General features: G+C 40.1%; 2 protein-coding genes across 2 annotated transcripts; one reads left to right on the plus strand and one right to left on the minus strand.

The window, feature by feature from the left end:
* The first annotated feature begins 3,486 nt into the window (after positions 1 to 3,486).
* Positions 3,487 to 20,760, plus strand: LOC123189024 (eEF1A lysine and N-terminal methyltransferase). The gene is made up of 16 exons (XM_044601341.1): positions 3,487 to 3,949; positions 4,695 to 4,796; positions 4,914 to 4,980; positions 5,417 to 5,598; positions 5,945 to 6,205; positions 8,533 to 8,616; positions 8,697 to 8,744; positions 8,829 to 8,893; positions 9,978 to 10,026; positions 17,793 to 18,030; positions 19,114 to 19,235; positions 19,360 to 19,440; positions 19,511 to 19,585; positions 19,973 to 20,088; positions 20,193 to 20,343; positions 20,412 to 20,760. Exons 1-16 carry the CDS (start codon positions 3,605 to 3,607, stop codon positions 20,592 to 20,594), a joined length of 2,169 nt encoding a protein of 722 aa, XP_044457276.1. The 5' UTR covers positions 3,487 to 3,604; the 3' UTR covers positions 20,595 to 20,760.
* Positions 12,722 to 15,748, minus strand: LOC123189025 (uncharacterized). The gene is made up of 4 exons (XM_044601342.1): positions 15,230 to 15,748; positions 14,925 to 15,150; positions 13,792 to 14,844; positions 12,722 to 13,508 (listed from the first exon to the last, which is right to left on the minus strand). The coding sequence occupies exons 3-4, from the start codon at positions 14,140 to 14,142 to the stop codon at positions 12,903 to 12,905; spliced, it is 957 nt and encodes a 318-aa protein (XP_044457277.1). The 5' UTR covers positions 14,143 to 14,844; positions 14,925 to 15,150; positions 15,230 to 15,748; the 3' UTR covers positions 12,722 to 12,902.
* Positions 20,761 to 22,788: the final 2,028 nt, after the last annotated feature.

A 22,788-nucleotide genomic window follows, 5' to 3' on the forward strand; every position in this document is an offset into this window, starting at 1 on the left:
TTTGAGGAGTTCATGTATTCACTATGTGTTAATGCTTTGTTCCGCTTCTCTATTAAAAGGAGGCCTTAATATCCCTTAGTTTCCAATATGGACCCCGCTGCCACGGGAGGGTAGGACAAAAGATGTCACGCAAGTTCTTTTAATAAAGCACGTATGACTATTTATGGAATACATGCCTACATTATATCGATGAACCGGAGCTAGTGCCGTATCGCCCTAGGTTATAACTGTCTCATGATGAATATCATCCAACAAGTCACCGATCCAATGCTTACGAACTTTTCATTATTGTTTCTGCTAAGTTACTGCTGCTATCATCACTGTTACACTTGCTACAAAATTACTGCTATCACTGTTATTATTACTATTGCTGCTACTACTATTATCAAAACTATCAAACTACTTTGCTACTGACCACTTTGCTGCAGATAATTAATCTCCAGGTGTGGTTGAATTGACAACTCAGCTGCTAATACCTTCAAATATTCTTTGGCCCCCCTTGTGTCGAATCTATAAATTTGAGTTTAATACTTTACCCTCGAAAATTGTTGCGATCCCCTATACTTGTGGGTTATCAGCTAGCTATAGACTGAAGCATACTTTGCCTGATATCATATCACCAACATGGAGTGCTTTTGTAACTGGGAGGCTTATCACGGACAATGTCTTGGTGGCCTATGAGTGTTTCCATGCAATAAAGAAGAAGACACATGGTTCTAATGGCTATTGTGATGTGAAACTAGATATGCACAAAGCGTATGATCATGGTGAGAGTTTTTTTGGAAAAGATGATGCTAAAGATGGGCTTTCATGCTCAATGGGTAGAGTTGCTTATGGAATGTGTGTCCTTAGTTAGCTACAAAGTTCGGTTTAATGATTCAGAGACCGAGGAATTTCTACCCATGAGAGATCTGCAGGGAACCCCTATTCCTATATCTTTTCTTGTTGTGTTTGGAAGGCCTCTCTACCCTCCTTGCCCATGAGGAACAAGTGGGAGGTCTTGAAGGTACATGTGTCTGTAGGAATGCCCCATCAATTTCACACCTCCTATTTGCTGACGACTCATTAACTTTTATGAAGGCAAACACACATAATGCAGACACTTTGGGTTCTGGACACTTACTGCAGTAGCTGTGGACAACTTGTGAGTACCGCTAAATCAAGCATTTATTTTAGTCCTAATACTAGCGTCATTGTGAGGGAATAAATGTGCAGAAAACTTGAAAAAATTCTAACAATGGTTGGGGTTGACAGGAGTGACTGTTTCCAACACCTCATTGATAGAATCTATCAAGGCCTGAAGGGATGGAAGGAAAAAAACTCTCTCTATGTATGGTAAGGAGATTTTATTAAAACCAGTAGCCCATGCAATTCCTTTTTATACCATGCCAGTGTTTAAGCTACCTAAAGGATTTTGCAAGGCGGTTACTGATGAAATGTCTAGCTTTTGGTGGAGAGATAATGAGGATAAGAAGAAAATGCATTGGTTTGCGTGGTGAAATATGTGCATTCCGAAGTAGAAAGGGGGGCATGGGGTTTAGAGACCTTCATAGTTTCAATCTTGCTATGTTAGCAAAGCAATGTTGGCGACTACTCCAAAACCCAGACTCTTTATGTGCATGTGTGTTGAGTGCTAAATACTATCCAGATAGAAATACTTTGCAAGCTGGACCAAAGAAGCGATCATCATACACTTGGCAAAGTATTATTGTGGGTATTCAAACTTTTAAAAGAGGATGTATATGGCGAGTGGGGACATGTTCACAAGTAAAAATCTGGCAAGATCCTTGAATCCCTTTAAGCGCAACCAGGAAAATTATTACATCAAGGGGTGCAACTATGCCGAAAAAAGTTGAAAAATTGATCGATCCACACTCAGGGCAATGGGATGGACTACTATATGTGATGTTTTCTCTCTAGTTGATGCTCATCGTATTTTGTAAATTTCGCTTAATGTTCAACTCATTAAAGACTTTATCGCCTGGAATTATACTCGCTCAGGATCTTTTTTAGTTCGTCGGTGTACCATAGAGAATTTGATCATCAATATGAAGGTCGTCTTATGAGGTCTGGTGGGCAGGGAAAAACCCACATTAATACGATTTTAAAGGAGTTTTGGCCGTTGAGAGTCCCAGGAAAGATTGAACACTTTGTCTGCAAGGTTCCTTGGGGTACCTTCCCCTGTTATGGAACTCTAGCAGGACGCCATATCCCATGCTCAGCCCAATGTACGATTTGCCTGGTCAGATGTGAGGATGTTCAACATTGTTTGTTTATCTGTCGACGAGCGAAGGACATTTGGTCTGAGTTGGGCTTGTCTAAGATTACACAACAAGCGGTGATGGAAGATCGTTCAGGCTCAATCACTATGGAAATTTTGGCAAGATTGAATTCATTCTCGGGTGAGCTGCCTAGAATGGAGCTAGTTGTAATTGCGGCTTTGGTACTTATGGTGGCAACACCGACAATCTGCGAAAGGGGAAATGATAGTCACCCGAGAGATCCGCGATATCAATTAAAGTACTAGCAACAAATTATGTTATATCTCTGGCCCTTGAACAACCAGTCAGAAAGAGTGATTACACGTGGAAGAAGCCAAGCCATGGGATTGTAAAAAATCAATGTTGATGCCTCATTTCAGCCTGAAACTTTGTTGGGTGCTACTGAAGCTGTTGTTCGGGATGGTCAGGGTAACTTTATAGCAGCGACAACATGGTTTCTACGCCAAGTGAGTACCGTTGATTCAGCAGAAATTATTGCTATTAGGAATGACTTATACCCGACAACAATTATTGGGTGTATTAGTATGGTTTTGGAGTCAGATTGTTCCTTTGTTGTTGATGCTCTGATTGAACCTGATGCATATGTTGAACTGGATGTGGTGACTATCATAGAAACTAAGCAACTAAGTATGGACTTTGTAAAAATCTCTTACCAACATTGTTGCCGAGAGGTGAATGAAATTGCACATGGCTTAGCAAAAAACTCTTTTAGCACTAGATCTTCTAGTTTTTGGACATCTTCAATCCCTAACTTCATTTCTCGCCTCATTGTGCACGATATAACCATAAATTGAAAAATATAAAGTCTGCTTATTGTAAAAAAGTTAAAATTGCTACCATTATTATGGACAGAAGAGAGTATACTTAAAAATATTATAACCGTGCATCCTAGTAGTTCTCTCACGTCATAACTGATTTTGCCCGTCCGGTCAATTGCCCGGTCATTCTTGTTCGTCCGATCCCTCGAGCACTCCGTGGACCCCGATTGGCCAAATTCGTGAAGGGCTGCTACTCCCGTAGCATTTTTGGAGGCTCATGATTCATCCAGATTTATGTACCTGTTTCGCCGTATTGAGCATGGCCTTCCCGACGAATCGAGTATATAGAGATAGAGATAATAACACATCTAGAAGTTTTTTATTTAGAAATGATTAGAGGCAAAATAAGTGGCGCAATGCGCAAATGATCAAAATTCCCCCCTCGGAGGTCGAAGCGTTTGGCGTCCTCGCTCCCAACCGAGAAAACCTCGCCGTTTCTCCAACCACTTCTAAACCCCTGCTCTCCTAGCTAGGGTTTGAGTCTTCTGCTCGCGCAGCCACCCCATGGCTACCACGCCGGCGCTCCACGACGCGCTGCTCGACTTTACTTCGCGGGAGAACTGGGACAAGTTCTTTGCCCTCCGCGGGGATGGCGACAGCTTCGAGTGGTACGCGGAGTGGCCGCAAATCAAGGCCCCGCTCCTGTCGCTCCTCCTTGGGGAAGAGGGGACGGAGATCCTTGTCCCGGGGTGCGGGAGCTCGTCGCTCTCGGAGCAGCTGTACGACCTGGGGTTCCGCCGCATCACCAACGTCGACTTCTCCCGTGTCATCGTGGCCGACATGCTCCGCCGGCACGCCCGTGTGCGCCCTCAGATGCGTTGGCGCGTCATGGACATGACCAACATGCAGGTACGCCTCCTGCGTCCATGAATTGCGGTTGCACCGTGCCAATTTAGAATTGGTCTGTTCATTGGTGCTGGATTGGTGGGGGCACACCGAGTGAGCTTTTTTTGTAGTTGGAGTACAGTAATGATGTTTGTTCTAGTTGAAACATCTCCGCTCACTTTAATTACTGGTATTCAAAATTGCGAGGTTTGAACTCTGACCAATGATTGTGTTGGAAGCTAGTATCAAAGTTTGCAATGCTCGATTGGACCTGATGTTGTAATGGAATGCAATTTTAGCCACTGAATGAAGAACAGATACACCTTCGTTTTCTGTTATGAACATCAGTACCATAACTATAATTAGATTTCCTGCCTGTAGAACCGACTGGTTTAGGTTACCATGGACGAGTATCCGTGTGTTGTCAGTGCATAGTCTTGTAACTGAACTGATATATTGTCTCTCTCAGATTGCTTCCAGAAGATACTTTTGGTTTTAGCTAAAAACAAAATGGAAATATTTACCCTGTTGTTATTCAGAATGACCTTAGTATTACATCCGCTGGGCAACATTTATGATTCCACCTAACATGTGAACTGAAGTCACTAGTGCTGTTTCCAAGTATACTTTTATTAAAGTTCAATTGCTTTATGCTTCTCATTTCCCGTGCCGTTTGTCAGGATTTTTGTTGTCGGCTTCTATGCTTTATTTGTTTAGCAACCTGTAACAAACATTCTTGTGGAAGCTGCCTTACATCCCAAATTGGCAGTTTCCAGATGGTTCGTTTGATTTCATACTTGATAAGGGAGGATTGGATGCTCTTATGGAGCCGGAGGTTGGCACAAAACTGGGGATGAAATATCTAGACGAGGTATTTCGATTTTGAGTTTGTTTAAATTTACTCCCATCTACTTGCTGCAATCTACTAGGCTTGATGGAAATATTATTTTCTTCATGCCATGCCTGACTAAGCAGGCACCTTTTGCAGGCCAAGAGGGTTTTGAAGTTAGGCGGGAAATTTGCGTGCTTTACTCTAGCAGAATCCCATGTTTTAGGTGAACTTCAATCACTTTCTGACAACAGGATGTTTCGCAGTTGCCACCTTGTACCTTCTCCATATTTTTTTGGCTTTTAACTTGACATATGCATATGCGTGATTTTGAATTTGACATGGTTCCAATTTGGCAGTTACACTTCTTTTACTGTGTTATTCTGTGAGTGACCATTGGGTTTTAAGCTCTGTATTAGTACAAATAAAAAGGTCATGAGATTTTCAAAATGCCTTTACCAGCAAATCTATGATATATTGCAATGTATGATGTATCTGCAGCCAATATAGATACTTCTGAAGATATTGTCACTCAAATTTCAAGAAGTTCCATGAATTGTAAAATACCAATTACAAAATAACAGATGGACTATTTTCTATGTAATCAACCAGTTAATATTGAAACTTTGTTTAGACTCTTTTTTCCACTTTCTCTCTTGTAGACCTACTTTTGTCCGAGTTCAGGTTTGGATGGGATATGACTATTCAAGCTATAGCTAGTGAACCCTCTAGCAAGTCTGCCTTCCAGACCTTCATGGTGGTCATGGTAAAAGGGAAGATGGGTGTTGTACACACAATAAAATCACTAGTGGACCAGTCTGCTGAATACTGTAACATGCAACAGGTACTCTTATGTTCGTCTGATATACTCCCTCTGTTCCATAATGTAGTGCGTATAGATATTTTGAGAAGTAAAACTGTGACCAAGTTTATAGAGAAAACTATTTCTATCTACAATACCAAATATATAAAATATGAAACTACTTCTTATAATGAATCTAATGATATATGCTTGGCATTCTAGATGAATGTTTTTCTCCAAAAACTTGGTCAAAGTTTGTGAGGTTTGACTTTTCAAAAATCTATATGCACTACATTATGGAATGGAGGGAGTAAATATTATGAAATATAAATAATTAAGTTCTTGTCAGGACTTACATTTTACTCGATGTTCTGTGTTCGTGCTACAGGCAAATGCTGTAATTCATGCTCTGCAAAATGAGAACAAAATCCGGGAGTCACACAATTCTGGTGTTGATATACTTTTCTCGTTGCGAGATCTTCAGCTGGGTGCTATTGGAGATCTAAAGGTTATTGTTCCAGGACGAAGGAGGCAGTTAATTCTCGGTGAACAAGGAAGCTCACTATATTGCTACAAAGCTGTTTTAATGGATGCCAAGAATCAAACTGAAACATTTGCATACCACTGTGGAGTTTTTATTGTTCCTAAGGTCTGTTATATATTGTCAATTTGCACCTGTGCCCTTATAGTATTTTTTATTACTATTACTGTTTAGCTGAATTCCTTAGCCAATCATTGCCTCTATCTTGCAGTAAACCTTCAAAACTGAGACACAGTAGAAATGTAAAATTTCTTGATCAAGATTTACGTGGGTCTGTTTGCAGCTTTGGGACTGTTTTGTTTTCTTACTGATTTAATCCTTTAATCTATGCATTTTATGCCAATCTTACTGTCTATGTGATCTTAATTCATGTGTTAGTTTTGTGTCCATATTCTTATTATTGCCTGAAAACGTGCTATGGTGGTACACACGAAGTTGCCTCAAATTGGAGTCCACGCGATACACAAAGTTGCCTCAAACTAGAGTATACATGGACTATTATCATGTTGATGCCATACCATTCTATTTCCCTCTATTGTTACTGTAAATTCCGATTGCTGGAGATAAGAAATTGCCGTACAAATATGTCAATAAACTCAAATTTCACTGTGGATGTGATGTGGATGCTGTAATCACGTATTCGTCTTTACATCCCAAGAGAAAGCTTCAAAGAGAGAAGAAATAGGGACATGTAGCTAATGCTTCTTTGTGCAATTCGACAGAAGCTTAGGATTCTGGAAGAGTTACATAAAAGGGCAACCTGGTGCATGTAGCTCCCGCTTGCGCAGGGTCCAGGGAAGGGTCCGACCACTTTGGGTCTATAGTACGCAGCCTTTCCCTACATTTCTGTAAGAGGCTGTTTCCAGGACTTGAACCCATGACCTCATGGTCACAAGGCAGCAGCTTTACCACTGCGCCAAGGCTCCCCCTGGAAGAGTTACATAGTGCACAACAATAATAGTGCAAATAATGACTACTGAAGCAAGTTACTCCCTCCATTCCATAATGTGGTGCATATAGATTTTTTCAGAAGTCAAAACTTTGACCATGTTTAGAGAGAAAATTATTTACAATCAGAATACCAAATGGATATCATTGTATACATTGTGAGTTAAATTTTAATATTGTTTATGTTTGGTATTGTAGATATAGATAGTTTTCACTTGGTCAAAGTCTGCTAAGTTTGACTTCATAAAATCTATATGCACTACATTATGGAATGGAGGGAGTATTGTTTATGTAGAAGAACGAAATTCCATCTTGAGGACAGTTTTTTCAGCCTGGGAAGTGGATAAGTCAGCAGGCTAAGCATGCATATTCAGTGTTTGAATGAGATTAATGCTGTCGTTCTTATCATACTGCAATCATGAATCTGCTGGATTAAATGCAGCTATTTGTTGGAGCTACAGATGCTAATGTATATGTCGTTTGACTTGAGGGACTGCCTTATGCTAGATGTGTTGGTCTGTCAACCAATTAACCCATGATTTTTGGGGTGGGCCCCATCCCCCATATTTCTTTTATCCCTGTGCTTATGAGGGTTGAGGTGTTTTGACAGGCTAACCCATTACATTTCTCAAACAAAGTATGTGGCTAGGTTTGATGAATGGTCCACTCCAGTCCTGTTCCTCAAACCAAACTAACTGATACTGATTTATAAAATTTTAGCCCTCTTAATTTTTTTAGGAGCTGTTAGTTTTCTAACATTTAGTGGCATGGAGAACTTTGTGGATTTTTTGTCATCTTCATTGTTCATTTTTGATGTAAGTTTTACGATTTTTTTCTCCTCACATGAGGAATCTTATTGTTTTAATAGACCTTAAGTAATGAGCAATCAGGACTCGGAACAGATCACTGAGACAAACTTCACTTAGTGGATTGGCCTCACAATTATATGGGACTAACCCCTGCATTATTAGGATCTTATTCATGACATTTTTTTCATGTAAATGGGAATTAAGAATTTTCCATCTTTAATATTCTTAATTTGGTTGAAGTCCAGTAGTAGTCCAGAGATGACGGATATGCACACCCAGCAACGCTTTGCTGAATATGTTTGAATTTCCTGATCATCATTTCCTGCTTCATCTCTGTAATAAAACCTATAAATATGCTGGCATCGATCCCATTTCAATTAATTAAATTTCTGTTACCCTTGTATGGTTTTTAATATAGTTGATCCCTCATTCTCGTTAAGTCTCTGATTTATGGCTGTTGCTGTTTTCCCACCGCAACAAAATGGAAGTATTTTATCTGTGTCAGAGTGGCCTGTTGGTCAACTAATCTTGACAACTAGGCTTTGCTTAACCACAGTAGCTTTCATTTGACGTTCACCGCATGTTTCAATATTGTACCCAAGAAAATAGAGAAGTACTCAAATAGTTCATCACTTCTTCTGTCCATTCGTGATTGCTAACGAAAATACCTTCTTTCAGGCACGAGCTCAGGAATGGTTATTTGCTTCAGAGGAAGGGCAGTGGCTTGTTGTTGAAAGTGCAAAGGCTGCTCGTCTAATCATGGTATGCAGACTGCGTGTTTATCTCTTTGCTATCTAGGATATGTTGCTTCATTTTCATGGCTTATATTTGTGCTGTGCTAGGTATTCCTCGATAGCAGACATGCAAGTGCTGACATTGATGTTATCAAGGTGATGTTTCTCATTATTGTGCGATTGCTAAAGGCCCCTATTTTTATATGTCAGGTTGTAACATAATATTTTTGCTATTCGCAGAAGGATTTATCTCCTCTTGTTATGGATCTAGAACCTGAATATCCTGAAGAGACAGACCCTATGCCGTATGTCTCAATGCTTTCTTTTTTAAATTCTGTCAGTACTTTCTACTACAAGTAGGCCTTTATCGTGTGCAGAAAATAATTAATACATCAAATAACTAAGCCAGACTTTCGCATTATGTATTCGGGCGAAAGAGTATCCTGTCATTGGCCCATAGAAAAATTGATTTTATTTTAATTATATTATGCTAATGCCAAATAACTTTGATGTATTTATTCTGCTCATTACCCTATTTATGAAAAGATATATCATCATTATTATTACCCCAGCCTTTTTGCTTATGACAACTCACATCAATTGGATCCCTTAATTACTGGCACACCCTCTTCTTTTTTGCTCATCCGTGTGCATTCTAGCAACCGTAGGTTAAATTAATTTTATACTACCTCCCTCCTGGTTTATTGGTCCCCATTGTATTTTGTGCCAAATGTTGACCATAAATTTAACTAACAAAATGTTCATGCATGTCACAAAAAATTATATCATTGGAAACTATGTTCAAATACGAATCCAACGATATAATTTTTATTGACATGCATTAACATTTTGTTAGTTAAATATTTTGTCAAAATTTGGCACACATTACAAAGGGGGCCAATAAACCAGGACGGAGGTAGTATTTGTCAATTCTGAAAAATAACACGGAGTAAATGATGTGGTTGTCCCTGTTCTGGTTTTTAATTTTTTATCAAATTGGTAACTCTCTAACTAGTTATATCATAGTTGCAGAGGTACATTACGACTCAGTCTCTCAATTACCTTAGTCTCTGTTCTGAACATTGAGCTGAAATTCAGTAAAATCTGCATTATCACTATGCACTGTTATGTTTGGAAATAGCTAGATGATTGTTGTTACATTTGATAGTAATACGCGCAAACAAACTTGTAAGTGTGTGGTTTGTCTACAATTAATGCACTGACACATGACAACCGAATAACCCATTGTGCATTGATCACTACTCAACTTTTCTTATTTGGCCCTCTTCTAACTATTTATTGTAAGACCTTTTTCAATTGGCTTTGTTCTAACTATTCTTGTTACTTCGATTTTTTATCTTGGGGTGCTGGTGCATCAAACCTATTCAGATTCATGATGGCCAGTGATGGTGTGAAACAAAGAGATGTTCTGCAGGAGGTATTGTTAATGTTCTAAAAAAATTCTACTCAAACTGTCTAATTTTATCCGGAAATCTAGGGTGTGTTTGGTTTGTGCCCCAGCTAGCCCAGCCAAAAAATTGGCATGACCAAAGTGAGGGCATGACCAAAATTTTGGTAAGTTATCATTGCTTGGATTGTAGCCAATGTACTTGCCAAAATTTTGGTAAAATCACTAAGACTTCATTTGGTTTGCCAAATGTTTTGTACGAGTAACTTGGATTGATTAGTGCTTGATCTGATTTTAATTTGGATGTAACTTGAGCCAACAAAGAAAGAGACATATTAAAAATAAGTTTTTTGTAATATATAAATTAATTAAATATAATATGCCAAAAAATAAACATGCAAGAGAAGAGTATTAGTACTGGTTTTGAGAACATTTGTCCAATAGTAAAAGTTTTTTATTCTGATCAAAGGAAGTCCAGTACTAAAACGTATGTTAGGCTGGAGCTTACACGGGACTGATCCATCCAAACTACTCCCTCCGTTCCAAATTACTCGTCGTAGAAATGGATGTATCTAGAACTAAAATACATCTAGATACATCCATACCTGCGACAAGTAATTCGGAACGGAGGGAGTACCTGTCAATGAAAAAATCCATCCAAACAACTGTTCGGTTGCCTTAAGAAAAACTGTTCGGTCATCACGCAGCTACCCACGCGATTAATCCGCCGTATTATTTGGCGAGACCTCCGTAAAAGCAGTGGACGCGACCACCGTATAAAAGCAAAAATGAAACGAGACCCACGTAAAGAGCGGGCAAGAGCAGGCTGCAAATTATTTGGCGAGCGTTTTCCACCCCCTTGCTGCGCCCATGAATTGGCGAGAATAACATGCGGGCGGACTGGGTGAGCCAATTTTTTGGTGCAGTCCAAACGGCGGCCAAATCCCATGGGCGGGCCGATTTTTTGGTAAGGCTGGTGTTGGTGGTAAACCAAATGTACCCCTAGTCCAGTGGCAATGATTCTTGCCCTTTCTTCTTAGGGTCAACATCACCAAATTAGCCTAAGTTTGGTGGAAAGGTCTATCTTGGACAGTTGAACCCCCAACTACACAATACACTAACTATTTCTTTTAACCCTCAGTTTCATAACCTGACCGTCTTGAATCCTAACACGGTTTTGAGGGTTATGTCATTGCTGTGATGTATGACGTGGATGGTTTGGGCAAAGTGGCGCAAAGATGGCTGACAGTGTAGATTATTTTAATGATTCCACTTTAATTTCATCCTAGAAACTAATTTTGAGTTCAGAGAATGGCTGAACAACTGAAAAACTGTAGGAAAATTTGACGATCAATTTTTATAGGCCTAATCAGGTAATTTTTCTTAAGAAATCCGCGTTTGGGAGTGGGTGAGTGTCCTGTCATATCTAGCTTGATTTTTTTTTTGTAAGCTGAACTTTTAGATTAAATCCTTGGAAATCATATAATAATCCATATTGTCGTATGTGCCACTTTCATGAAACCGGCATATGCCTCGACATCACATTGGCATTTGAAGTTATTTGGTCTTGAAACTTGAAGGTCTCAGATAGGGGGGTTCAACTCAGACATGTACCAGTTACCAAATTTCATGGTCCGAATTGGATTTGTTTCTCGATAAATTGTTTTTTTACTAATGATTGTACTGTTCTAAGATTCTCTCATCAAGTTCATTACTGCTAGACCGTAACAGTCAAAAGCCACTTCAACTCATCCAACAGATGTTCAACTGCAGCCTTTTCCTTTATAGATTCATGGGCACATAGTGAATGTCTTAATATGATTACAGTTGTCAAATAAATGGGTGTAAGCATACAATTCCATGTGGGGTTTAGACCTTTGAAGTTGAAGTATGTCACTTGAGCAAACCGTTTCAAGCTGTGAGCTGATAAGATATAATGTTTCGCGTTTAACCAGAAGTCCAGGACCAGTTTAGCTGCTTGTCATTCTAAAGCTTTTTAGTCCTAGTGTTCTCGTCTAACGTCTACTCCCTCCGTTCCAAAATAGGTGACTCAACTTGTACTAAGTTAGTACAAAGTTGAGTCATCTATTTTGGAACGGAGGGAGTAGTTCTGAACATCTTGTTCAGTTGTTGCTTGATAAGAACCTTTGCTTTCACCTTTATTCGCCGGCTTGTCATATTGTCTTCTGGACTACTTTGGTTGCACTTTACCATTGATGATTAGTATACCTCCTGCGCTGGACTCTCACTGATCATAGTAGCTCACATTGTTACGAGCTAAAGTTCATAGGGGTAAATACTGGCTGGAGAGAGGCCGGATGACAAGACTCGAAGGGACTAGGATGCATGAAGAGAAATTTCATTGGTACTTGTACCAAGGTTGAGTAGGGAATAAATAGGAAAATAGAGGCTGATTGGTTTGCAGCCAATTTTTGGCATGCCAATTGTTGGCAAGCCTATTTTTGGCAAAGCTGGAAGTTGCCAACATTTGGCAAGTTTGGCTACCAATTGGTTGGTTGTCAATGTTTTGCCAATATTTGGCAAAAAACAAGTGTATATCAATTGGTTTGTTACCAAATATGCATAACTCGTCCCGACAAGGAATTTGTTACCTACGTAATCCAGTACATAATTTACACGCCATTGTCATACCATGGGCATAATTTACTAATTTAGAAGCACCATCATACCACTGCAATATTGCAACGTAGCATGCACAAGGTCATCAAGCATCAGGAAATTTCTTACAAACTAGCTTAATTTAGATTTGTGCTAGACCAATGCATTACAAAAGGCAAGACCCTCTAAACACCATTACGGCACAGGAATTCCACTTAGCATAAGTGCATGAAAAGCTACGTAGAGTACAAAAGCACTTGCCAAAAGAAAGCCACCAAACATGTCATTCAGATTGATGGATCAGCAGCTGTGCGATCATTGCCGTCGTACTTGTGCGCGAAATAATCAAGGACACAAGCATTAAAAGTCTGGACGCTTGCACAGTTCAGGAAACCACGGAAAATTTCTTGTTCTGGCTTAGCAAGATAGGCTGCTAACTCAATCTTCTCATTTGCTGGGATAGTTAGCGACTCAATGTGTTTCCAAAGATTGGCATTGGGGTCTGTAACTGCTATTGGCTGAATAGGGGCAGCAGATTTCACAGTTTCAGCAAGACTCACAATGCTCGCTGCCACATCATCATCTAACACGCTGGCTCGACGCGCCTTGACCTTTGGTTTCTTCTTATGTGGTGCTTTAACATGCTTGCGCTTCAGATTTGAGCTAGTGCCTTCAGCTGGACTGTTGGGCGCAATCATGTCGGAATCACTAAGACCTTGTTCGGCAGTGGATGTGTGGTTGCTTGTTTCACTACTACCATCAGATTCCACATTCTCACTTGCATCATTCACATCAATAGCTAGTGAGCCATCCGCATGAGACGAGTCACTAAACAGTTCTTCCAGGAGATGATAAAACTTGATGGAGTGAGTAAGGTAGTTAAATTTTATTTTCTGCAACATAAACCAAAGCATGTCAATGCAATAAATTGTTTGAGTAGTCTGGTCAATCTAAAAGTGCACAACAATGATTATAAAACAAGTGTATAATTGGTGAGACCAAATAATCTGTGTAAGTGAATATTTTGACAGTGGTAAATGCAAAAAAGGAATATCTATTAACACTAGCATGCCATTTTCAAAATAAAAACTAGATAATCAGTTTAGCAAAAACAAGAATGATCGCATAGAGAACTATAAATCATGCAAATAGAAAGGTGAGTTGGAGCGAACTTACACCAAGCTTGCTTGGTGATTTCTCTGACTTGTCAATGTTAAATTTGTTAAGTACTTTATCGAAACCATATCCGCTCCTCTCCTTTGCTAGCTTTATCCACTTCCATTTCTCCTTGAATGACCTAAAGTGTCGATCAACTTGTTTTGCTGTAGCTGTAATTCCAAACTTGTCATTCAAATCATTAGCACATTGTAGATGGTGTTGTGCCTTCCACTTGAAGGTTGGTGGCTTGTCCCTTTGCTTCTCGATGTACCACTCAAGCATATACTTGGTACAATCATCACTCCATGACATGTAATTATCACGAGAGCGAGCAACCTCAGTCTTGGCACCTTCTTTTTGCTCACCCATTCTATAAATGAAGGTCAGAAGTCAATATGCTATTATGTCAACGAATATTCAAGGGTTTCAGCACAAACAAACAATCCATACATTACCCAACAGTACATTCCAAAATAAAAGTACAATTGCACAATACACGAAAAGAAAATTACAGAGCTAGATTGGCACAAAATGTCTAAACATGGAACTGCTAAATAAGGAAAATGTACTACAGGAAAGTACTTTCAAATGGTACTAGCACTACTCCCGCTCTCTGAAGCATCCTTGTTCGCCAATCTCTCTCTATCATTCCACATCTGTTGGGCAATCAAATCACGCTTGGCTGCCCACTCGCGTACATCACTCTCTCGGTCGGAGGCACGATTGCTACTCCTTGGCAGGTGGTGGTACCAAGTTGGTTCGTCATCTACAAACTCATCGGGTCCATTGTCTAAAATCCAGTTGTGAATGACGCAACAAGCAATAACCACCTTGGGTTGTGATTTCAAGGGTATGAAAGGTCTATTACTAAGAATCTTGAAACGATTCTTAATAGCTGCAAAGGCTCACTCGACCGTTGTCCTTAGTGAGGAATGACGGTGGTCAACAGCTCTTTTGGACAGGTTGGACGATTCGGACCATGGAACTCCTGTAGATGATAGCGAACACCTCGATAGGGTGGCAATATGCCCGGCCTGGTGGCATACCCAGCATCAGCCAAATAAAATTTTCCTACATACATAGTTGAATACCACCTTAAGTTAATTTTCTATGTTTAAACTAAACAACATTTTTAAAAAATGTGCAATTACCTTCTGGAATTTTGAGACCGTTTGGACGAGATAGGGCATCATGCAATACAGCAGAATCATGAGCAGATCCCTCCCACCCTGCTAGAACATACGTGAATCTAAGATCGAAATCCACGGCAGCTAGGACATTTTGTGTGGGATATGGCTTGCGGCCCCTAAACCTGTCCACATATTTTGAAGGCACACGTGCCCTAATATGGGTGCCATCTACTGCCCCTATACATCCCTAGAAAAAAATTAAACTTGTGTGAATTAGAACGAACTTAGTTTGGAAATTAACTAGTATAACACACTGGTAGAGTTACCTCAAAGTAGGGATAAAATCTGTGGGTTGGTAGTGATCTTAGCATGTGTATCTGTAGACCGAGTGCAGATTATTTCACGGGCTAACTTCACAAGTGCACGTAGGACAATGTTAAAATACCTACTCACTGTCTCCTCAGATCGCCACAACGCAAATCCTACAGAGGAATGAGTGTGATATTGCCCAACAATTTTCAAAAACATAGCTAGCTGCTCCTCTACGGACACATGAATTGTGTCAGCCAAAAGCTTTTTGTCCCTAAGGTGAGCACACAACTTGTAGAAAACAGCCGGATACATCCTGAGCTGGCGCAAACACGTCCTTTCCGAGGTGTCGATCAGTCTAATTAGTTCAGTACTCCTCCAAATATCTCTCTTGACAAGTAGACCATACTTGACACGTTTAGCTCTATTCTTCCTCCCTTTTTTCTTGCTCCACCAAAGGACCAACATTACAAAAAGGACAAGTAGTGTGCGTTGCTTCCACATACAGTAATATAGATATTGTTGTTGAGAATTATCCATCTGAGTAAAGATAAGATGCATAAGCATAAAAGAAAATGGAAAAGCAATGCAAAGCATGTACAAGCAGATAGTAAATAATTTGTCAATACATAAAAAAATTCAAATATGTGTATATATATAAGTTATTCAGAGGTGTGTGACTTCTATTGTCAAAAGCAAGATGATACTGCTCTGTCTTTCAGGCTCTCAAATATATTAGAAGAGAGTATTAGGTTTCAGCCCTCCCACCGTGGCAGTAGAAAAGTATGAGGGCACATGTTGTAGTGATATCCTAGCATCAATTAGTCCAGCATAATCTTTAAGCAAGGTATTTAGCTTCAGATTTATGCAGATGCAAGGTACTAAAATAACTCTGAACCGTTCCTGAATCCTGCACCAAGTACAAGACAGAGAAGATAAGAGCGCACTGCTTGTCCCGTCAGATGAGAGCGGACTGCAGATGCAAACTAAGAGAGACCCGTACCCCTCGCATCTAGAAACAATAATCACGTACATCTGCTTGTGGCGTCAGATGAGAGGACACTGCAGGCGATTGGGTAAAGTGTACACAGGGAAAGAAGGAAAGACCCATCAGATTTGGGCACGAACTAACCTTGATTGCTCTGGTGGATCTGGTCTGGTTCGTTGACGATTTCCCACCGGAGCAGGAGATCGCCGAGGTCCTTGAGCGCTTCTGGTCGCTGGCGGCGGTACGGACGGTGGAACGGAGGGGCTAGGGATTTGGGGCTGGGACGAAGGAGGATAAGGGGATATCCTGTTGGGGCGAACAGTGAGGGGAAAGTGAGCGGTGGGGGGAAGACACGCGGCCAATATTTGGCTAGCCGCCTGTTGGCGCGCCCACGGTTCGAGTCGAACCAATCGACCGCTAATTTTTGGCGCGTGCCAATAGTTGGCTTGCCAAAATTTGGCTGCAAACCAATTAGGCTCATAGCTCTATCTTTAGCAATTACTAATTGATACTCCAAATAACTGGATTGTATCCTAGGAAAACTCATCAGATGTTTTGGAAACTAGAAGGCTGACGACGAAGTCTCGCATATATTGGTCATGGAGACCACTGCCTTGATGCTGTATAAACAGTGCCATGCAGTCGTGCACAGGATCAGTATTGTAGCTCCAGGATTCAGAAGGCCTTACCTCATCAATCGAGGTTTCCTAAACATTTGATTAGTTTACCAGGCTATGGATGGTTATTTGGAATATCACTTGGTTTTCTTAAGATATGGTTGGTTCACTGCTACTACATCCTCTGTGAGGACGAGCATGTAAGTGTCACATGCAAACCAAAAATGATGAATTAGTCAGCTCGAATTCATTCTCTCCTATTGTCCCTCCCTTCAAGCTGTTATTGCATGGTAAGTACTATCAGAAACCTGTTAAAAAAAGAACTGCTCCCAGAAACCAGGGTTTATGTTACCCTCTCCAAAAAATTGAACAGACATGCTTCCTTCCACAGATGGTATCTTATATACAAGATATGTATATAGTGCTTGGTGTGTTGTTCAATTTTTTTGGTGATATTATCTAACTGATCTTCCTAGGACACTGGATCGAGTAAACTATCTGAGAATGAGTTTGTTATCATTTGGCTGGATTAAATTAACTGTCAGATATTTGTAAACTTGTGTAATTGCTTGGGAGGACCCATCTAATGAATTTTCTTGGAGTATATATCCTAAGAACCAGATGCTGGCTCCCTGGAAACGTGCATTAGGTTCCCTGTCTTGACTGTTCCTGCACTGAATCAGAAAGCTGTGTGGATATCATCTGTTTGTGGATGGCATGATTCAGTTTGGGGTTTTCAGTGAGTGTCTCTGCCTCCTATGAAGAATCAACCTCGTCCTAGCTGGCTTTGGAGAGTTTGACATGTATTTGATTCTGTTAGATAGGACTGTAATAGTAAGGGAGGCAGCTGGAACTGGACTAATACATCTATATGCTTTTATTTGAATTTTCAAAGCCGCATGATTCTCTAATTTGCTGTAATGTCGAATGACACACACACAATACCTCGGCTGACCTCCTTGTGTGCATTTGAAGGTAACATCAGAAATAACAGGTCCTATGGTTGTGGAAGATGTTCTTTATGAAAATGTTGATGGAGACCAAAGCTGCATGTCTGAAAAAATGTTCCGGCGACTTATTTTTAAAAGAAGTTCTGGCTTAGTGCAATCTGAAGCATTGTTAATGAGAGAATCACCAAGTGATGAGATGGACAGTAAGACCAAGAACTCATCTACATCATCAAAAAAGAAGAGCCAGAAAAAGGGACTCACTGGTATATTCCTATTTAATGTTAACCTAGATGTCCAATTTTACTGCTATGGTGTGGAATAGTCCATGCCCTTGATGGCTTTGGTTTGAGCTTACTTTTTTCGGCATTAGGCCTCTTCTTGGCGTCATGACTATGTATTCTGATAGTTTTGTTGCGGAATTTTGATTTTCTAACATTTACAATAGGTTTCCAATCAAAACACATCTATTTGTTGATAACCTGTTTGCATTTTAATTTTTAAATACAGTTAATTTCTAGATTAATGAAGAGAGCATTTCATGCATGGCATTATCCTGTATAAGTTATGCTCTGAATTCTTTCCAGTTGCTGTAACTATTTTTGTTCTACATGTTTACTTTGGTAATATTTGTCTAGTTATTCATCTGATACTAGCTGATGCATGTTGATCTTCCCTCACTCTGGGTACTTGCGGAGTGTTGCAATTTTTCTTGACAAAGTAATTTTAAACCTTTAAAAAATGGCAGAACTCCGAATTATTTATGATTTTACTCCATTCCATTTTCTCTTATAATGCTTGTTGATCCTACTTGTTGTTCTCAACTGAGATGCAAGCATTGATGTACCTATCCTCCTTTTTTCTGTCAATGAGAGAAAAAACCGACCGGTTTCCCAGCATTCTCTTTTGCTGTTGGAATCAGGGTTCAAAATCCTGGTAGTAAAAGGCCCTCTGTTTTTCCTAGAGGTTGCCTGTAAAACAAATCCTGAATTGCAAACATTTTTGTCAGATTTTTAATTCAAATAAGTGAAAATTGTTTTGGGGTTTCACCTCTAGTCTACCCCAACTTGTTTGGTACTAAAGGCTCGGTTGTTGTTGTTGCAAACTGCCCAGGAAAAACTAATTTCTGCTGTAACTGTCTGGAATTGATACCGTCCGTGATATTGGACTGTTTGTGAATCTAGAATTTCAAACCCTGGTTGGATAACTGTTGTTACCTCTTTTTTATGTTTCTAAACCTACTAACATTATTGGTCTGCACCTATGCAATAAGACAATCAAAATTAGGTATGGCTTTACTTCTTATCTTACTTTAAGCCCAGAATTGGTTGGTCTTTTATTATATGTAGGATCCAAGGACAGTCTGAGGGTCGACCATAGCTATCTTGGTAGCTCTTATCACAGTAGTATCATATGTGGGCTTTCTTTAGTTGCATCTGCTCTGAGTGCTGCGGCATCATCTGGAGAAAGGGTAAGTAATATGATATCATTATATGCTGAATGCCTGAACCTCTGCAAGACCCTTAGTTATTAATTTTCCGTTAAAGCACTAAGTTTAGTTTGTGATACTAGGTATCCTGCAATTTATTTTGTAGGTCAGTACCACTATTGTAGGCCTTGGGGCCGGGAGTTTACCAATGTTTCTTCGTGGATGCCTCCCTCATCTTGATATTGAGGTAAAGAGAAACATTTCCTATTCTTGGTCAACTGATTGAACTGGGAGATCATGCTTCCCAATATTTACAGGTTGTTGAGTTGGACCCCGTGATGGAGGAGGTCGCGACGAAATATTTTGGCTTTTCAATGGATGAGCAATTGAAGGTGTGTTTTGAACTATGCGAAATAATACATGTTACATTTCAGTAATTTTCTTTTCTTTGAAAAATACAGTGTTCTCAGTGCTGTTCTTATTATTCATATGACCATAAAAGCGTAGCAAGGTCTATTGCAACTGTTTAATGTGTTAAATGATTCTGATCGTAATATATTATATTCGTTCTCTATGATGATTTTCGGAAGCAACATTTCCCTATGAATAAAGCATGATGAATGCTCTTTTTTCTTGTACTCAAAGTAATGTAATACTGCATTCCTCCTCTAGGAATTCATGTTTAGGAGCTTAGTAGTACCGGTACTAACTACCAAGCATGATAATGAGCTATTTGTAGCATTGAGCTTCATTACATTTTTTACCTTCCCTTGCATTAGGTGCATTTGGGGGATGGAATCAAATTCATTGAAGAAAATGCCCATTCTGAACGAAATGGCAAAGACAGCGATGCAGTTAGAATTCTTATTGTTGATGTTGATTCATCTGATCTAAGGTTCAGTCACTCAACTTTTCCTTGTTGTCATCCACTGATCAATTGCTGTTCTTTTTGCCAAACAGTTCACCTCAATAGACTCTAACTTGAAGTCCTGGTTACAGTTCTGGGTTGTCTTGCCCCCCAGCAAACTTTGTCGAAGATGCTTTCCTTATGTCAGCAAAAAAGTTCCTTTCAGCTGGGGGTCTCCTCATCATCAATCTAGTCGCGCGATCATCTGCAGTCAGGGAAATGGCCGTTTCACGACTGAAAGCGGTAAGAAGGGCATAGGGCACACATGTGTTCCTACAGCTATTAGATTTAACGATTTTCTATTTATCTAGGTCTTTGAAAACCTATACTCACTGCAACTCGAAGAAGATGTGAACGAAGTCCTGTTTGCATCCCCAAGCAAAAGATACCTGGAAATCGATCACCTTGATGAGGCTGCAACTAAACTGAAGGCTATGCTGAAATTCCCGGTGGATGTGGAATCAGACATGAAGAATTTGCAGAGGCTGCAGTAGTATAGGCTTCTGTGCTTGTGAGGCACAATCCATTACTCCCGGCACTCAGATATGAAGAATCTGCAGAGGATGCAATAGCCGGTAGGTGTAGGCTTCTGTATTGCAGAGAATGCAGTATATGTGGAATCTAGCTTTTCCATGCATGATGAATATTTTTTCTTTATTATATACCCCAAAGGTGTCCTCCCTTAATTTGGGATGAAAAAAGTGCTCAGATCTTCCGTGATGTTTCAGCCATAGTGACCAACTCTAGAATCGAATGTTCTGTAGAGGGCCATGACTAGAATGAAAAGAATCGTGGGGAGCGGATCCCGTTGCCAGAACACTCCTGTGAACAAGAGAAGAAGGATCTCCCATTGGTTTAGGACTATTGAGGATGATGAAACTCAGATCCCCCACAAAAAGGTGAAACCAAACCGCTGCCAACTCGGAGAAGGTAGGCTCAGTTTATAAAGTCGAAAGCCTTTTTTTTATGAGCTGGCAGGAGGGACCATTTCATCAAGAAGAAGACAAACATAGTAGTCATGCTTTGCCCCAGTCAAAATAATAACAAAAATAGTAGTCATGCTTTGGACGGAAAATGCCCAAACCCATGGAAAAACTCCACGCCGACTCCTAATTTAACACAGCACTTTGAGGGTCTAAATTGAAGGCCATGCCCTGCTAGATGATGTCTTGAAAGGCGAGGTGGGCAAACTCGACATGCGTCATTCTTGTGCCATTGAAAATGTGACGGCCTGTTCTTTGCAAATGTTTCACATGGTGTAGATGAAGTGGCTTCTATGCTTGTAACTTTTGCCGTTTCATCGTAAAAAAAAACTATTGCTCTTTCCCATATATCGGAATGCAAAGTTCAACTTGGCATCAATGCTAGATGAATTGTGCGATGACACCGCCGATGAATGTCATCCCTCAGTTGAGCGAGACGACGGACCTTGGAGGTGAAAGGATAGTCCTTGCAAAGGTGGGCGGCAGATTCAGGACGGCCCAAGGCATAGATGGCGGGACGAGTCGTGTGAGGAGAACCACTACACATGCCTAGAGGATACCGCTCAAAAATAATACTCCTAGAGGATCTGGTTGTGAGAATTATGTGTATGCAGAGCATGAGAAGAGTGCAATTCGGATCTCTACGAGTGTTTTTCATACCTTTTACGTTTAGAAGTTGATAGGTTCCAAAAAACTGAGCCTTGTATACTGAGTTGGTAGAATATCCCACCTTTTGGTCAAAGCAGTTTGACTCTCGTGGAGTAAAGCAGTTGGCCACGAGCTTGCATACAAAATGTTGGTCATCCTATGGATGAGCATGACGGGTTGATAATCGCCGGCAACAACGGCCTCAACCATTTTGAGACAAAGGGTGACGCTGACGGAGTTAATGACTCGGTTATGAAGACGAGAAAATGAATCCCCGATATTGCCACGTCAAACTAAAACTCGCTCCAACGCTAGTAATCATCGTCATGTGGTCTACAGATCAAGATGTATTTTTTTATTCTGTTGTTCTTTGTACTAACTTAACGGTTGATGAATAGATTAAAAGTTATACTTGTAAAGAAAAAAAAAACTAAAAGCTGGTTGATAGTAACATTTTTTTTGCGGGACGGAACATCATTTTCTTAGACAAAATTGTTTGAATTATTTTGTCCAGTCAAAACACCAGCATGTTTTTCCCTGCAAAATAAAAACACCCGCATCTTTAACATCTTGTTGGCTCTTTGCAAACTAAAGAGGTTGGATTAACGTTGATTTTCTCGTAGTATAAACTATCCTGATCAATCAGGGAACTACTTTGAACTAAAACCATGGCAGCAACCAGTAATTATTGAACAGAGGTTAATGTCAAAAAACGTCGATTTTTTTACCCGCAAAAAAGAAATGTCAAAAAACTTTTTATATTTTGATACGAAGGGAGTAACGTAAAGTCTAAAGTATCCATGTATGATGAATCGGTTCCTAGGACGTACCCAGGATCGAAAGAAGCGTGGCATACATCATGCGTTGGCCACGGGGCATTTAATTAATCCAGCAAAGTGTTCCATCCTTTTCTCAGACTCATGCTTGCTTGCTGTGACGCCCGGATAATCAAGCTACAGTAATCCCACGTTAATGTTGCCACATCACCACGGTTACTGTTGTTAATCCCGCGTTAGTTCAAAACCGATTCAAATTCAAATCCAAAAGCAAGCGAACA

The sequence above is a fragment of the Triticum aestivum genome, chromosome 2A, assembly GCF_018294505.1.
Source record: "Triticum aestivum cultivar Chinese Spring chromosome 2A, IWGSC CS RefSeq v2.1, whole genome shotgun sequence".
NCBI classification, from domain to species: domain Eukaryota; kingdom Viridiplantae; phylum Streptophyta; class Magnoliopsida; order Poales; family Poaceae; genus Triticum; species Triticum aestivum.

Bases quoted from the DNA above. Each gene is read 5' to 3' on its own strand.
- LOC123189024 (XM_044601341.1), top strand. From the start codon at position 3,605: ATGGCTACCACGCCGGCGCTCCACGACGCGCTGCTCGACTTTACTTCG. The intron at 5,599-5,944 runs GTACTCTTATGT...TTCGTGCTACAG, and splicing joins AATACTGTAACATGCAACAG to GCAAATGCTGTAATTCATGC. The intron at 19,441-19,510 runs GTAAAGAGAAAC...CAATATTTACAG, and splicing joins TCCCTCATCTTGATATTGAG to GTTGTTGAGTTGGACCCCGT.
- LOC123189025 (XM_044601342.1), bottom strand. From the start codon at position 14,142: ATGGGTGAGCAAAAAGAAGGTGCCAAGACTGAGGTTGCTCGCTCTCGT. The intron at 13,509-13,791 runs GTAAGTTCGCTC...TTTATGTTGCAG, and splicing joins AATCACCAAGCAAGCTTGGT to AAAATAAAATTTAACTACCT.